Raw genomic sequence first — 18,401 nt, 5'->3', positions numbered from 1 at the left:
AGGACATTTCTTATTAAAATGCTCACATTTCCAGAAAGTAGTTTCTTGCCCTTGTGCGTTAAGTGCACTATAATCTTTGTAATAAAGCTGGCCACTATACAAAAGTTTTGGCTTTCCTTTTTCGCTGCTCACAAACTGTAATGCCATTCTGAATCAGGGACTCTACACTCTGTCTGCTCGTTTACTTTCTACAGGTACAGACAGCACGTCTTTAAGCACAATTAGTCTTTAGCACGTCTTTAAGCAACATCTCCAGCATATAGGCTACCCTAATTGATTGTTCGTAAACAACTGTAACTGTTTTTTAAAAAAAAGCTGTAGCCTAACTTTTATGAACATTATTTTGTTTACGAACAATTAGTATTACGGTCAATTGCATGCCTGAAGAATTGCTTTACGAAGAATTGCTTTACGAAGAATTGATTTTACGAACAATTGCTTACGAACAGTTGTTTTACGAAAAACTGTTTACGAAGAAAACGTCGGACACCCTTTTAACGAGGTCTACTGGACCAACATCGCTCTTCAGGGGCATAAAGCTCTTGAAATAAAGTATTTTCAACTTCCGACATTCAATGATTTTTCGCTTTCTCTCTCTGATCCCTCGTTCTCGATACTGTTCACTATATAAGTGATCACCATTTGGCGAACTTCTTCCGCATGTATTCCAGGGAGCCATTTCAACCAACGTGAAAGCCGGTAATTCGGATGAGTCGCGCTGGCCAGCATACATTGTGAAACTCTCATTGTGAAACGAGATTTTCCGTGAAAACAAAAAAATGACGCATAGCGCTTGACGCTTAAAATCGGTAAAATAGTTGACGGCGCTATCACTTCCGTCAACTAAAAAATAAATTGACGGCGCTAGCCTCAGCGTCAACGTACAACACTGGCGTAACATTTTATATTTAAGTATACTGCAATGATGTTAAGAATTTGGTAATATTTATTATAGATGTAAGGATTGTTTTAGCGGTGGTTTAAAATGTTAATTAACTGCCTCATGAAATTCTATCTGTCTAACGGATATTCTAACTAATTTGACTATCTGACTCCATTAACTATTTTCATACAATTATTACTCGAATTATGATTTTAAGTTATCAGAAGGTGTTCATATAATATTGTAGGTCTATAACGCAAATTGAATCTAAACATTACAGAATAGTAAAACTACAGGACAGTGAAACATTATCACGAATATTTTAACAGTCGTCCAAATTGTTATATAAAAGTAGGCTACACAATCAATTTGATGTTTTACAAGAGGAGCTGAACTGGTCTGACTGTGTGTTCAAAAGGCGAATGTGAACAGTTATTTTCTGTTCTCTTTTTTCTATTTACAGTTAGTTAGCTTAGATGGAAAAATACAAAATCTTTGGAAGATGACGTGTGGGTTAAAATGGTTCACTTGTTAGGAAACAAAACTTATCTGACGCAGTAATGGATCGCTGCAATGGTATTCAAGAATTATCTTTCTGCCAAAGCTGTGTTACATTTCCTTTCCGTAAAAAATAAATAGGCCTACACCCGAGATTTATTCGCATTACGATCTGTTTATGAATAACCTACGTAGCCTACTTTATTAGAAATGGTTGCTACAAAATGTCACCACGTTATTGCCGAGTGAAATTTTCTACAAATATAACTTTAAACGTTTTTAAATATACTTGTTATTATCTTAAATTTTGAAACCCAAAACCCTTAAGGCCCTAGGCTTCAGCCTCTTTAGTTTAGTAGTAAATCTGGCACTGCTGGCATTTTTCAAAAAACCTTTGATGACCAGTGTAAACTGAGTCATTTTAGCAGTATTTTTATGGACTTGACAACAATGCATTGGTAATAGGTTACCAAATACTAGAAATCAAAATTTAGAATCTTTATGCAAAAACTGTCACATAATTTTATGGGTGTCTTATAACAATAACTGAACGTCGAGTGAAAAGAACAATGATGTGGTGACGGATTTTTTGGTGGAAAAAGGGGCTGCGATCGAAATAAATACGTTTTATTTAAATTATAAAGAATCGTTTTTCCTCATCTTCCTTCCCTACGGTACCAATCCTTGCAGGCATCCAACCTGCTGATCCTCGCGGAAAGGGAGCAAGTATAAAGTACATCTAGCTCGTCAGGCAGAAGATTCTGATCATTTGCTCTGCGCAAAACTCCCCGTCCCACCTCAGGAATCTTCCCAGCAATTGAAGTCAAGACACTTCTTTGTACCAGCTGCCCTTGAATTACTGTATTACAACCATTCAGTGATCATACCACCAGTGCAGCACATTACATGGAAGACACTTGGAACATGCATGGTCTATCACCGATATCAAATACCATACTTTTCCCAGTGGCGCACACACTATAGTAGCCTATAACCTCCCACGGTCGACATGGGTCAAGCTCAATAGAATTCGAACAGGAGTCGGCCGCTTTCATTCGAATATGCACAAGTGAGGTTTGGCTACCTCATCGACTGGCAAATTTGGTGCGAAGAATCAAACTGCTGACCATGTCGTTCTTGAATGTCCCGATTTACAAGGCGCCAAATGAAATGCATGGTAGGCTATAGCAGAAGTGGACGAAGCTACACTCACCTTGCTTTCCATCACCTGCCCTGAAATCTGAACAATGCTGTCGCACACAAAAGAAGGATCTACCAGAAGCAAACTTAAATTTCTGTACACGTTTTTTACCAATCCACTAAGATAGTGTGGCTGGTATTGCAATTGAATAACTTTGAGCGAGTCCTTCCTAGAACTACAAATTGGTATTTTTGGTTATAGCCAATTTGTAGCCTATGTTGACGACTTCCGGGCCGCACATAAGTTGTTGACCCTGCCATAAACGGCAGTAGGCTACAAAGTGAAATGACATTTTTGATTTGCAGTAGTTCATTTGAAACAATTATTGAAATGAAAATGAGAAAGAATTTTATGTTGAAACGAAACTTTCGGTTCGATGAATTATAAAAAAAAGTTGTTGCACCGTATCTGAGTTTGTGCATTATAGATTTTGGCGAAACTTCAACAATTTACCAGGAAAAATTGGCTAAACTATGGCTGGAACGGGTTACTGGTCTTAGTTTCAACGTAAATTCTGTATTTGTGAAAGAAAAATGTACAGCAAGCAAAGGTGTGACTTTTGAATTTCGCAAGAGTATCGCCACATACAGTGGTCTACGAGTATAAGCTAAATGCACTCAACTATGTTTTCAGATACTTAGTTTGTTTGCAATGGTGTCCGACGTTTTTTTTCGTAAACAGTTGTTTGTAAACAATTGTTCGTAAAATTAATTCTTCGTAACACAATTCTTCGTAAAGCATTTTTTCGTGCATGCAATTGACCGTAATACTAATTGTTCGTAAAACAGTTACAATTCTTTACGAACAATTAATTAGGGTAGCGTATATGCTAGAGATGTGCTAGATGTGACGTGCTGTAGACGAGCAGACAGAGTGTAGAGTCCCTGATTCAGAATGGCAGCGAAAAAGGAAAGCCAAAACTTTTGTAAAGTGGCCTTAACGCACTAGGGCAAGAAACTACTTATTGGAAATTTGAACCTTTTCAAAGGAAATGTCCTGCACGAGTAACAGCAGGGGCGCCGAAACAATTTTTGACCGGGGAGGGGGACAGGATTATGAAAAAGGGCACTTTTGTTGCTGAAAGGCCAATTTTTTTAAAACTTTTAAGATAAGATATAGCGATAATGCTCATATATCAGCTCACTATCGAGTAATGATACAAGTGTCCGGTATACTGTATGAACAAGGACATCATACTAGTATGTTATAATGATGTATACTAGTATGTTATAATGTTATAATGATGCTATATCAAGTGCTATATCTCATACTAGTATGTTATACTGATATAACCTACTATGTGTTGCAGAATTTGTGCTGTGAATATTATTTTGAGCTTTTGATTGAAAGCTTTTGATTAACGATTTCAAAAATATTTTTATTGTCGAATATCTCGAAAACTAGAGCCAATTCGAAAAAAACTAAGTGCATTTTCGGAATCAGGGGCCTTGAAATACTTTAAAGTGACTCTCACCTTTATTTGTGCCAAATTTTTTTTGTTGGCCTGTGTTATAATTAGGCTAAGAGCAAAAAGCAGAAATTGTTATATTGCAAAATGTGCAGTAGCTTACATGATTTTAAAAGGGCATCATTGCCCCCCTGTCCCCCATGATGCCCCCCGCTTCCGACGCCCCTGAGTAACAATTGAAAAATGGTTCGCAAACAATTGACCTATCACCTGTTTACGAACAATTCACTATACGAACAATTGATGAATGCGAAGAAATGATTTACGAACAACTGTTTACGAACAATTCACTTATAACCGTTTGCAATAAGCTACGTTGCAACCAGGGCTGTGTAAACCGCCCTATCCCGGACCGGGAGGAGGGAAGGGAGACACCGCTGTTTAAGGGCCTACTTATTTTAGTCTGTTTAATGTCTTTTCTTTGACTGATAAAAAAGAAAAACGCTGCGATAAAAGTTCGATATCAATAACTTACATCGAGCAAGGCTGTATTCACTGCTTCTTAAACCCACGACTGGAGACCCACCTCCATCTAGGTCACTCTAGGCGCCCATGTATATTTAGTTCGTGAAGCGTTTTGCGACTTGTAATTTTATATGCAAAATTTAATATCAAATATAGTTATTACTCTCTAACACTTCTACAGCCCGTTTTACCCGAAGGTCCTCATTCAAATAGAATCATTTCTTATTCAAGTCGATTCTATTTGAATAAGGATCTTCTGATGATCCTCCTTTGGGGTGAAACAGGCTGTAGAGGTTTTAGAGGGTAATATAACTATATCTTATGTAATTCGTTCTGCTTGGCATTGAGCACTTTTTGTAGTATTTCAGTAGTAGTATTTATTGTGTAACATAGTATTTAGTGTGTAGCATTTATGTTGATGAAGTGCCTGTTTAAGGGACCACGAGACATTTGCTCCAATTCTAATCGTTTTAATAATGAAGTCAATCGATTACAGTCTTATTTTAATGCCAACAACTATCCTTCGTGATTTTTAATAAAGTGCTGAGATGGTTTTTGGATTCAAGTTCTATTGACTCTCAAATGGAGTAATGTGAACGCGAATTAAAATCCTTTTTCAGTGCCCCTTTTAATGGTAAAGAATCCAAACGTTTTGCAACAATATGTATAGTTTTATTAAATTGAAATTCAACAGTGATATTATTCCCGTGTATAAAACATTTAAAGTTGGTTACTATGCTCTATCGGATTTGATTTTAAAATCCATGAGGCTTTGCTCATAAAGTCTTGCAATCGTCGCCTCAATTGGCGGTTGTTTGCCGCAGACACCTCCTGTTTGCTAAATGTCTTTACGTAATTTTACTTCATTAATTTGTATTGTTTTTGTTCGAGGCAATTAAGCGTCATGTGATTCTGCCTTGGCGTTTCATTCTCATGCGTTTCTTTTTTCGATTTTTGTGTATGCATATCAGCTTTATAATTTCAATTTATGAAGAACATCAGTCAGTTGGTTACTTGAAAAGGCTAGCACGAGTATGGTCGAAAACGTTTGTAATTTTTAGTTTATTTTCATGTTATTTATATATTATATTAAATGCCGTCTGGTTGTTAAGTTTTATTTGTGTACGGATAAAATCACCTCTTTACCAAAATTAAATCTTTGAGTTGTTTACTCTTTGCTGAAATGATAAATGTGTATTTTTCCTCTAAACGAGTTTGCGGCCATAACGCTTTCTTATCCTATGTGAGCCATCATAAACACAAGGCCCCAATAGTAGATTTCGAGGTGAGGAGGTTCAAGATAGTGCTCACGCGGCTCTGATTGCAACAACAACAATACTGTGTAAGCTTTTCAGCGTAAGTCAAAGTAAAAAACTTCAGAAACTTGAATCCAACGAAAGATTAAAATCCATCACAAACATTTGAAAAATAGTCATCCACGGGAAAATTATTCAAGAACAGAATTGGTGATTAAATTATCTACTACAGAAGTATTGAACGAACAGTCTTGGTTAATTTCAAACAGACATCTCCATATTTGACTGCATCGAAAGTTTCTTCTTGACCAGATCACTGAACTAAAAAAATAACAAATAATGTCAAGTGCTACGACTATCATTTCAGATCAAATTTCAATTTAAAGCTACAGTTTATGCTAGCCGTCATGTTCAGAAAGTCACAAAAATCGTCTTTAGATTGTACATTATCCTTCACTGCAAGTCGTCGGAAAATTTGAAAGGTGTTATAATTATAGCTATGCCACAACATTCACATTAAATCGAAGTGGCAAATGAAACTAAATTTCTTAAGTTTTTTAATTAAGTGCCTTTGACGTACTTACTTAGAGCGACAGTAGAGCGAAGTAAATTAGATTTGAACTCAGATCAATAAACTGCAGCTCCAGTTATCGATTTTAGTTTGCGGTTTTCAAATTTTTTTAGGTGCGACCATGACTACCTAGAGATTTTATGGCGAAATCCACCTACAGATAGAGTTCTACATCTCCATGTGGCGATGGTGCGACCCACTTAGGAGAATTTGTTGAACTCTCGACCAAATTAATGACGATTGATGGCATTGACGTAGCCAACATAGTCACACACGAAGCAATGTTGTAATTGATTCGAATCTTCACCCTGGGACTGAAAAAGCCTCTGGTAGGTTCTTTCAAGCAATTTCGCATGCCTTGAAGATGCATTGAATCACTGACCAAGGCCGTTATTCAGATTGTCAGAGTGAAAATTCCGATTGTCAAAATGTTGTTTGTCTGAATTATTCCATTTACCAGGTGCCGCTAAATGGATATTGGTCCCTCAAGAAGTTGCTCAAGCGCACACCACAAGAACCGAATCAGCGCTGCTTAATCTTGAGGTTTCTTTGTGCATAAAATCGCGCTCTTATCCAACTGAGCGATCGGGGCAGATTGTAACTGGCGTTACAACTTATAAGCAAGATGTAGACATAAGGGACCAAAAATCAACAATCAATATGCTGAGTGCTGACCCAGTGTTTTTCTGTCAATTTTATCGGAAATTAGTAGAACTATTGCAATAACAAAAAAAATTCTCACTTGTTTTCATTTGTAATCAATATCTCGTTGCTATCACAGTCATTGCAAAACTGCAAGTGTTACTTGGCTGTTGACAAACTTTTGCATTTCTAAGTTAAACATTGATCAACAATTTTTTGCCTTTGAAGAATGACGGTGATCATACAGATATAAAAAATCTTTCATATGATTTTTTTTGTTAAACCGAATGTTTATGAATTATAAACGACCCTTTTGGACCTGGACGTCACAGCGCACAGTTTGAGAACCACTGATTTAGATTTTAGGTGAAGGATTTTAATGAACAATTGTTTTCATTGTTATTCTACAAATAAGAGAAACAAACAGCAGCAAACTAACTCTGCTTGGTTTGTGCGGATAAAATTTTTTAACTTAAAAGACAAAAGATGGCATGACAACATCCAGGCATGGACTGAACTCAATTTGGTGACACTGGGCAAGCTAGTTCAAAGCCTTGACTCATGGAAATAAATAACCCATGTTGATGCGCAATCTGCTTCAAGTGAAGATGGCGAATGAATAATAAAAGACAAAAGTACAAACCGTTTTTTTTTAAAGATGAAAATCTCTCTAACCAAACCATAGCCAAGGAAAGTAAATACACAATAGCCATTAGGCCCATTGAATAAAGTAAACAGCCATAGAAGACCCAGAATCGAGCTCACTTGATTTCATTTCCTCAAGACTTTCCACAAGACTAATGATATCTGCTTCTCCAACCTCGGAACTCCCATCTAGTTCAATTACATTTTTGTAGCTTTCTCCACCATTTGCGATTACCTAAACAATCAAAAGGCCAGATTGGATGTGATGTTTATAATTATGTTTCACGTAAGTCTTATTTCGCCTCTTCACGAAATGCACAGTTGGGCCCCTGCTTTGCAAGGTTGCTTCATGCACAAGCATGAAAATTTAGCTCGCGGGCTTCAAAAATTGTTATTGTTAGAAATATGAGGTTTGAAGGCCTGAAATGGGATAGCGTACGTGCTGCGATGTGTTGCATTGAATAGTATTTTTACGTATCCTTATTTCTCAACTGCTGCTTTGTTAAACTAAAAACAAAACTCTATGTTACAAAAATGAATTAACCTTTAGATCCAGAATAACATGTTGGTTGATGCCAACGGCGTGTAAAGCAATTCCGCTTTCACGAGCTTTGTTTGAAGTTGTTCTCAAGAAATTTCTGTCTGTAGAACTTCACAAAATTTCATAAAATGTTAGTTTGTTTTGATAAATTCAAAGCGTAGATACAAACTAAGAATGGCACTTTATTAGTTTAGCTGGGTGACTTAAAATTAGTAAAAAGATGAGTTAAAGTTTGTAAGATTTTTTTTAAAAGAATGCGTTTACGTTTCTGAAAATCATACTCATATTACACGATTCTAGTGTGTCTCTTTACATATAATACAAAAGCCTACACATTTTCTAATTCACAATTTAAGCGCACTTTGACCAACAAGTATAAAAATATTATTGTAATGCTCAATTTTAGATTGCCCTTGTCTTTTATTAGTTTATAACTGTTGCTCTGTAGCTAAAATAGTGTACGTTTCATGGGCTATATGAAGCTTTTAAGCTATTTAACAGATATTCTACATAATGGACAAAACTAGGAAAGTGGCTTTGAAATTCCTAAATTGAGATTTTGTAGTATTATCTTTAGCACTGGAAATCAAAATGAAGAGGAAACTCAGCAGCCTACTAGATGCAATTCAACAGATGGTCATCAACCACTTAAAACCACTTACGTTTTACCAGTGACCACAATTATTGCTTTTTTGGAACAATTTCTTCTTGACCTCATCATAGACTTGACAGCGTTTTTAATAGCCTGGCCAGAACACGTAGTATCACTCATCCTAGTTTGTGACACTACCTCAAACCCGTCAACCGCATTCTGTCGACGTACAAAAAGGTACAAGTATCAGTACGTCATTTGACATATTAAAAAGGCTTCAGAGCTGCAAAGCATATTTCACAAATACTGGGTTACAATCATAAGTTAGCAAGAATTAGAAGAACTTAAGATAACTGTATGGGCTTCTGTTGGCTTGCGTAGGTATCTACTGTATATGCTAATAAGCTATTACAACAAAATTCTTGTTTTGTTTGTTTTTTAGTTAACATACAGCCGGGGTTGGTAAACTTTTTATCTTTGCTTACTACGGATGTCGTCAAGCGCGCGGAAGTAGGGGATTAATTTAGACTAATTACTAGACTAATTTAGACTAACCTAGACTAATTCAGCCCCCCTGGAATTTTTCTAAAATTGCTTCAGCCCTCCTAGAAAATTCTGAAAGTTTAAGGTAGCCTACATAACATATTTTCAGACAACTATTCGAGCAATAATTAATTGCTACAATGCATCGAGTTCCTGTTACGTGTGGTCGCGCTCATCATTCGCAATAAAGAGTCGTCAATCACAGGGAGCTATACCTCGCAGTAGCGGTACTAGCCACCCTCCCTACTAACACAGTGGTCCATCGTTTATTGAACATCATTCTGCAATATCCACTTTGAAGCATAAAACAGCAAGATATCTGGTTGTTATAACGGAGTGAGGGCCAAACTTAACGCATTATGCCCTGGATCGAGATACATTTACTGCAGTAATCATGCTCTCTATTTGATTTTGCAAGACGTTGTAAAGGAGATGAGGCTCATTGCAGATGCCTTAAACTTCGTTCACGGTGTTGCAGTTGTAATTCGTGCATGGACTCCGTAAGAGGGGGGCCGCGGGGGGTGATTACCCCCCACCAATTGGAGTGGGGGCTAACAAATGCACAGCGATGTACGTATACGCCGCAAATTCTACGGCGCATACTTGCGGCGTAGACTTTTTGTTTACTCTAATGCTTGCGGCCACATTTTTTGGATAGTTTGCGCTTGAGGCTACGCCGTAAAGTTTTCGCGGTTTTTTAGCGCATAGCGTCAACGCATACTTTTTAATGTATCTTTTTTTTCGCTACAACACGCCAATACCTTCCAGCGCTGCAGTTGAAAGAATGTTTTCAATGGGCAAAGACATATTGGAACCAAAACACAGCAAACTGTCAGATCAACACTTTCAGATGCTTGTGTATCTTCGTGGAAATTCAAAATATAACTTGTTTGTTTCGAGTGGTTTATACCGTGTGAATGTTTGGCACATAGCAAACAAAATTAGTTTACGCTATAAGTGTATGCGCTGACGCCGTCAACTTTTTTTACAAGTTGCGTTGACGCATGGGACCAGTGCCGGTCTTAAGGTATTGCGGGCCCTGTGCGGAATATGTTTTGCGGGCCCCAAGGACAATGATCCAATTCAGTAACGTATTTAGAAACGGGAAGGGGGTGTTGACGACCGGCAGGCGAAGCTTGACGGCGTGCTCGCCGAAGGCGACACCCAGCGGCTGGGGGGGCCTCCCCCAGAAAAATTTTGAAAAATCACTTTGAATTTGGTGCATTCTGAGAGCATGTTCAACAAAAATTTGGTTATGAATATTACTGTAAAATGGTGCTGTCCGGTGGCATAGCAAAAGGATAAGATCATGTTTTCTTGGGCATTTTTCGGAAATAAAGTTAAGTCTCTATGTTTTCTTGTTGCAAATTCCTGGCTGAGATATTTGAATGTTTGGTATTGGCAAAACTAGCTCTTTTAATGTAGTTTCGTTTAAAATTAGGCAAACTTTGTTTTAGAGACATAGGTTGATCGCTTTTTTGCCAGATTATTAGGCTACAGTTTTATTATTGATTAATTTTGTCCTTGGTTGATCAAAAAATGATCTTATTCCGGTAAGCCACTAACTTTTATGCTTTAAAGTTAACCCAAAGTTTAGAAAATGTAAATAGACGTCATACATCTCGATGAGTATCAGACAAAAAGCTTTAAGACATTGAACTTACTTCATTTCTGATTTATTCAAGTTTTGTATAACGAACCACTGTAATCAGCTATATATAAAAGGTCAGTGCAATTTTTCACAGCTGTGGATATTGCAGTGTTTACATGGACTGTACGAGTTAACTGCAGACTACTATATGGATACTAAACAGTTGTAGAGCATTATAGATCCTATATATACCATACTAATTTAGTGTTGATTAGAAAGCACAAAACACTGAAAGCATAATTTTCAATATTGTGACATCACACGCGTTCCAAGGGGAGGGGGGGGGGGGGTAACTCCCAACCCTCACTTGGCTACGCTACTGATCCAATTGGATTTAAGAAAATCGGTTTACTTTTACTTGGTTGCATAAATATGCATACAAAGCATGAATGAAAATACATCAAAAGCACAATGCTCAACTTTCAAGAAATGTGTGCATATTGTTTTATGGGAATATTTAAGCATGAAATATAACAATGCAAAAGAAACAAACCCAACCAAATGTACCTGTGCAGCAACCAGCAAGGACTCCTTATTATGCTTAAATTGGTCAGAATCCATCTGAACTCAGAAGTAGGTACCTAGATTGAAGTTGTTTGAAATGCTTGCAAAATGTCCAGCAGGTTTACTTCAGAAAAAGTTTTTGCTAAAACTGCTGGCTGCCAAACTCAAAGTAACCCTGCAACTGAAGATGGGCAATATTCTCTGTCAGAGTCAGTTTCTACACAGTGGCAGAGCAGCATTTAAATAAATTGTTTGCCTCATTCCTGCAAATGCAAGTTAAAACATAATCAAGCAGGCTAGAAATGGATTCGTACATGAAACTAAGCCACAACAGGCAAGGCAACAAGGGGAAATTTTGAAGACGAGTGAAGGTGTTATTATTGAAGACATCATGCATCAAGTACGTAAACCATGCAATCATGCATCTTAATACTTTGCGATGAAATACCTCATGTTATACAAACATATTGAAAAATAAATACAGCTACTCAATCCAAGGAAAAAAGCACATTGAGATGTATATCTCAATCAGTTAAAAATGAAGTATATATATAAAATAATAAAAACCACTGCACTTGCTATTTGCATGCCACATCTAGTAGCTCAGAGTAAAGACATGTTGTAAAACAATTTTAAGGTTATGGTATAGCGCACATTAAGCATGCCATGTAGTTCATTAGGGCTATATAGTGAATGATGTAAAATACATGCAAAAATGCTAATGGCCAGGGCCGTTTAAGAAAATAGTTATCTGGGATTTCTTATCATCAACACCAAATTTAACTGAATAGACATTTTGTACGCACACTAACTCTTCGAGCAAAGACTTGGCGTTTAGGTCATTTGGGTAAAAATTAGCCAGCACATCACATTTAGAGGAAATCGAGCATTTCTGCTATTGATCTAACATCATTGCAAGCAGCTGGAGTTTGAATAAGGCAAAGCTGACCTCAGAATTTAGTGGAATTAATCTGTTACCACCAGTAGTGACATCATTTAAGATGTTGTCAAAGAAGTAGATTCACTGGTGTCATTACTACATTTACTGCAACTAGTAAGTTATATTTTAAAAACTTAGAAATTGAAGAATGCTTTGTATAATTGCTCAACAACTCTTTTTTTAAATCCTTTTTTTTCTTTGCTCCACATTTACAATGATTAGGTATAGCTAATGGATAAATCACTAATGGTACTCTATTATTGAGTTCAACAATCTTTGCTGGTACAAAAATTACATTGGTATATCATCAATCAATCACAGGATTATATTACTATTCAGTGAAAAAAATCCAAGCAATGAATAAGTGTACAATGTAGCCTACTGCACAAACTGCATCTAAATACAATAACAAGTAGACTATATTAAGATTTAAAAATTGTTTAGATTGGGTACTACAGAGTAATCAACTTGAAACAATTTGAAAAGATCCGGGCCCCTTAAATGTTATTTTTCAACCCATGGAATAACAATGACATTTTAGTACTGTACTGGAAGTAACATGTATCTAAACACAGTCGCCACAAGATTGAAAATTTTGGTTTCTGTTGTCACTGAGCAATGTTAAACATTTGGTAGCCTACAAGGCGTTTTGAAAAAATCTGGGCCCCTCAATATTAGATTTTAAAAATTACATGCATAGGGCATAATAATGATAGTTTAATACTGGAAGTCAGGCGCGGATTTATGGGGGGGGGGGGGGCCCGGGCCCCCCCCGAAATTTTGTGAAAAATTGTATGTTTCCGCATCAAATGGTTTGATATGCTTCTAAACAGCTGATATTAGTCCCTCAGCATCACAATTGATGAAAATGGTTGTTTTAATGTCTATTTTCTAGCATATCGTATATGTCGTAGTATCATTGTTCATATTCTGTTTAGCTTAAATTTCTTTCTTTTTAATTGATTTTCAAATTTTCTGGCCCCCCCCCCCCCGAAAAAAAACTCTTAGATTCGCGCCTGCTGGAAGTAACATGCATTTAAATTTTCACAAGAGTGAAGTTTCCTGAATTCATAGAATATTAAGTGATTTGATACATGGCGTTTTAAAAATCCGGGCCCTTTAAATGATTAGTTTTAAAATTACACATCATATACCGGTACATGGCATAATAACAATGGTTTTGTATAGAAAGTAACATGACTGTATTCTATTTAAATGCAATTGCCACAAAACAAAATTCTGTTGTCACACTGCAATGTTAGGCTAACTATTTGGCACATGGTGAAATGTCGTGGGGGCCTAAAAGCATGTAAAGGTGGCCCGACGCGACAATCTCAGCACTTGCCTCACCCTAAAGCCGCAACTGACTTCAAGGATACCGGTACTTGCTTAGGAATCGAATTGAATTTTTTCCATTGGACATGACAAAAATTACTGCATTTTCTGAGTAAATTGCGGGCCCCCTAATTTGCGGGCCCTGTGCGATCGCACGGTTCGCACACCCCAAAGACCGGCACTGCATGGACGTATGGTTTTTCGAACGTTTGCGTTTACGCTGACGGCGTCAATATTTTTTGTATGCGCGTACATCACTGCTAATGCAAAATTACCCCCTCACTAATGTAGAGATAAAAATTTAATTTTTATATTGTTTCTAACTTACTTTTGTGTTTTATTTTCATTTTTTTATTTTGTTGCACAACTTTTTAGTTGTTTGCTTGGAAACTCGAACTCGCAAGACAACGCAAATATGCAATAGAGCCCTGCATAATGCTATGGGAATTGTTCAGGAGCTAAGTAGTTTGCAAAATCAGTCTGTCAAGTTCAAAATCGCCCTGCAGGAGGAATCCCACCATAGCTTGCACACTTTGTGCCAAACAAGATGGCTGACATGTGTAGGCCTACCTGCCATTTCTTAAATGTTGTCAAACTACGAAGCCTTGCTAAACACACTTCCAAATTTCAACAATGCGAAATCATTAAGCCTTTATTACCAATTATTGCAAGGCAACACATAAGTACTTTGCATTGCAGGTTTCGCCAAATTTTATTCAAACCACTGGAAAAGATAACTGGCCTGTTGCAGATCAAGTCTTAGCCTATAGCCTACTATCAGCGACACGATGGAGCTGGTTGAAAACTCAAAAGTTAATTACCAGAGTCTTAGAAATGAAGAACAATTTATGCAGTCATACAAGGAATTTCAGCAGCAAGTAGATAGCTTAGGCTTAGCTAAAGTCCAAATTTCAAGAAAGCGCTGTGAGCAAAGTGCTTTCCATGACCTCGCTTCTCATTACAGAAGACAGTTCTATGCATCTATTGACAGCATAGTGCAAGGCCTCACCCACCGCTTCAATGGTGAAGAAATTAAAACTCACCAAATGCTCGAAGTTTTAGTATCTGGCACAGTCAGCGACAGTGCTGTTACAGCGTTGGAACGATATGGCTTCGACGTGAAAATTTTGGGCCAAGATTTAAGCCACTTCCATCAAAAATTTAGGCCAATCAAGTATGTGTGCGATGTTCGAAACAAGTTAATGGGAGTTAGGCCTATGATTGTCAAAGAGTTTTATGCCAGTGTGGAAAAACTTGTAAAATTGCTATTGGTCAATGGCCCTTCTTCTGCAAAAGCTGAAAGATTGTTCAGCTCGCTACGCCGCTTAAAAACATGGCTCCGAAGCACAATGACTGCTTCAAGACTTGAATTTCATTGCCATGTACCATGCCCATTAAGTGTATTTGGATGAACTAAGTGTAGACAAAATCTGCAAAGAATTTTTTTCAACCATGCACAAAGATTTGAAGTCTTTGGCGACTTCTGACTGTTCTGCTTAGAATAGAAGCAGAGTGCACACAGTGTTTTGTTTGAGTTAAAGTGTTCGTTTATAATGTTTTTTCTTTGTAGTTTTTGTGAGATTTTGGCACAAGGCATTACCTGGGTGTTATGACATTTTTTGTTTAGTATTATTTTTTATACGGCGCAGATGGTAGGCCTTCCTGTAGTATCGATGAAGATGTCTCCTTATTTTCAGTTCTTGTAAAAGTGAATAGGCTACATTTTAGCATCTTTTTTTTTCTGAGTTGAATGTAGGCCTAACCCTAGATGCTGAAATGTTTCATTTCACTGTGGAATACGGATGTTATGGCACATTTTGTAGTATTGTATTCATGTAACTTTAAATTAAGTTATAGATTAAAGCTTTGACCTTAACGCTTTTGACCTTTTAAATCTAACCGTTTAGCTTCTGAAGAGCAAAATTTGGAGGACTTGAGCCAAGGAAGAATACAGAGAGGGATTTTGCGTACGTCCCCTCTTCCAGTCAAAATTGTCTCAAAACTTTATAAAAATGTGGCAAATGTTAAAAAGCTTTTGCTCGTGATTTCAAATTGGTTGAAAGAATTTTTCGATTTTAAATCGTGCTGATAGGCAAAAATTTTACACCTTCGGCGTGAAACATGCAGCCTAAGACGCTGTATAAGAAACTGAAGCTTTCAGTAATGCAAACGGGGTCTGGGGAGCGACATTCCAGAAGTAAGCTTATATGTGATGCGATAATCCAATAAGCCCATGTCGATGTCAAAACATCACTCCCGCCCCTGCTTAAATTACCCCCCCCCCCCACTCTCAGGAAGTGTCCGGAGCCCGTGAATTCGTGAATCGATCATCTAAACTTAAATCTTTGTTCATGTCGCTTTTTGGTTCCGATAAAGTTGCTTGCAATTTGCTGGGTTTGTTTCCTACTCGTTGATGCGTTCGTGCTTCTGCCCTCGCTCATGTTGTTAAGTGCTACCCTACCCTGTTTGGCTGTTGCAATGTCTGACCCGCATGACAGAAGATAGTGCAATGAAAGGAGACGCACGTGCAAAGATATTCAGCTTGGTAAAATAAGCACGCATGATGTGGCTTTATTTTGCGATTATCTGCAGCGGTGAAGTTTTTCAGTTTGCAGAAGCCGTCGCAAGACAGCTCCAAAACTAGAAGATCTCTGCTTCTTCATCTTTGGATCATCACCATTTTCCGCGAACGGATCAAACATCTCCAAAAAAACATCCGTTTCCATGCTTGTGGAAGCGAACGTCTTTGTGTCTGCCAATAATCTAAAGACGCCAAATAATCCCCAAGTGAGCAAAACTCTGGTAAGATTTCGAAACACAGAGGAATCGGATGGTTTGTGGTCTGCGGGAGAAGGAGCGTAGAAACGGCAATGCACCGCAGCCCTTGATTTTGTTCAAGCTGAGCTTGATCGAAGATTCGACCAAGTAGATCTGCTTACAGCAGCCAACAGAGAGAAGGCCCTTCTGAGCTGTGCAAAAGATGAGGAAGGATCTGATACTGACATCAGCTTACCCGATGCCATCAGAAAAAATCGCCTAAAAACGGAACTTATTTTGCTCAGCGATGTTGTAAGTGGAAAAATCATAAACTTCGTTAAAAGGTTGCTGAGATACTATCGCAAGTAAACCCTCGAAGACTAAATCTTTTCAAAGACACGTGAAAGTTGTGGAGCTCTGCCTCTGCCTCCCGGTTTCCGCTGCATCATCAGAACGTTCTTTTTCTGCTCTATGGCGCCTGAAAACGTGATTGAGAAGCTCAATGACACAAAAAACACTTACTCGTCTTGCGTTGATGCATGTCCACCAAAACATTTTGAACACTGTCGATGTCAAAAAACTCATGACACAGCTCATAGAGAAAAACCTGAGCGAAAGGCAATCTTCGGAAGCGTGTGAAAACTCATTTCCACAAACTGTCGTTTTCATATCACTTTTTAATTTGTTCGTTTTCATTTTAGTTTCCTGAACAGCTGCGTTTGTTGTTGCCGTTCTTCGTTTCTTACAACTTACAATGTGTGTGTTTTTGACGTCTTATTACACACAGGAGGCCGGAAGGGACCGATAATACCTACTACCAACTTTAAATGATCTCCCACATAAGGGGGGGGGGGTCACAATGCTCTCAACACTACGGCAGCTTCATCCCCCCCTAGAGAAGAATAGTTCCCGCGCCACTGGATGTCGTTACCATGAAGTTGTAAAAAAATGTAACCTACCAATGCTTACAATATGCAATACATCTATTGAAATGATACCCTCGGAATGAGAGCTAAGTTTGTAGTTGCGACTTGTGACTGTTTGTAGAACTAATAAAAAGAAATCTTGTTTTCACAATTGGCCTATTGTTATTTCACATAACATCAATGCACGTAATGCAAACCTACCGTTTGATTTTGATTTTGTCCAAACTTTTGAAAACTTTTTTTTTGGATGTTACAGCAACATAAATTCATCTTCATTATCTGACCGAGTGCGATATTTCAATTTTTTAACTTCACAGACAATTAGGACAATTAATTTTCCACACAAAGATACACAATTTTAATGAGCTCCTGACAACATTTCAAAACCAGGGAAAAGTTTTGAACCACTGCGTTTGTGGCAACACTGAATTTTTGGTCAGGTCAAGTCAAAGTTGGTATCACCGTTTTTTCAAATAATAATTATTAGTTTTGCTTGTTGCATGTTTAGTTGTTAACTGCATTATGTGTTGAAGATGTTTAATGTTAAAGATATAAACATGCACAGGTTACAAAGTGGGCTACTATTGCCATTGGTATCCATTAAGTTGACAAATGATAACTATAGACTTTATTCCATTATTAAGCTTACATGTTTTAGTTCATCATTAGTCGTTATCTCCGCCTGCGGCAGATTGCGGCACTCTCTCTTGGACTACTACCTTAACGCGGTGAGAGAGTTTCAGTGCCTCGATGACCTCTAGAGCTGTACTGGCAGGAGCATCTGCTCCTGGTAGGGTCACCCATGCCAGGTTGGTCGAAAGGTAGAGGCCAGACAAAACGTAGTCCCTCGACCAGGGCAGGAGAGCCCTCTAGTCCAGTAAGACTATCTCCTAGTGATGGTGTCACAAAATCAAACCACTCTCTTCCAACCTGCCATGAGCCAGCATGGAAGCAGTACGGCTCGTGAAATCACATGGAATAAT

At 37.8% G+C, this 18,401-nt stretch overlaps 1 protein-coding gene across 1 annotated transcript in view; it reads right to left on the bottom strand.

Moving 5' to 3' along the window:
• Positions 1-4,274: 4,274 nt before the first annotated feature.
• Positions 4,275-18,401, bottom strand: part of LOC145787266 (uncharacterized) — a 105,565-nt gene continuing 91,438 nt past the window's right edge. The window contains exons 18-21 of the mRNA XM_082599010.1: positions 8,833-8,981; positions 8,174-8,279; positions 7,750-7,864; positions 4,275-6,092 (exon numbers count right to left, since the gene is read on the bottom strand). Coding sequence (XP_082455136.1) covers positions 6,085-6,092; positions 7,750-7,864; positions 8,174-8,279; positions 8,833-8,981 — 378 coding nt within the window. The 3' untranslated portion in view covers positions 4,275-6,084. The remainder of the gene's footprint in view (positions 6,093-7,749; positions 7,865-8,173; positions 8,280-8,832; positions 8,982-18,401) is intronic.

This window comes from Aplidium turbinatum, chromosome 1 (assembly GCF_918807975.1).
Source record: "Aplidium turbinatum chromosome 1, kaAplTurb1.1, whole genome shotgun sequence".
NCBI classification, from domain to species: Eukaryota; Metazoa; Chordata; class Ascidiacea; order Aplousobranchia; family Polyclinidae; genus Aplidium; species Aplidium turbinatum.
Note: the sequence above shows the minus strand (reverse complement) of the source record. Positions and strands in the feature narration are given on the sequence as shown.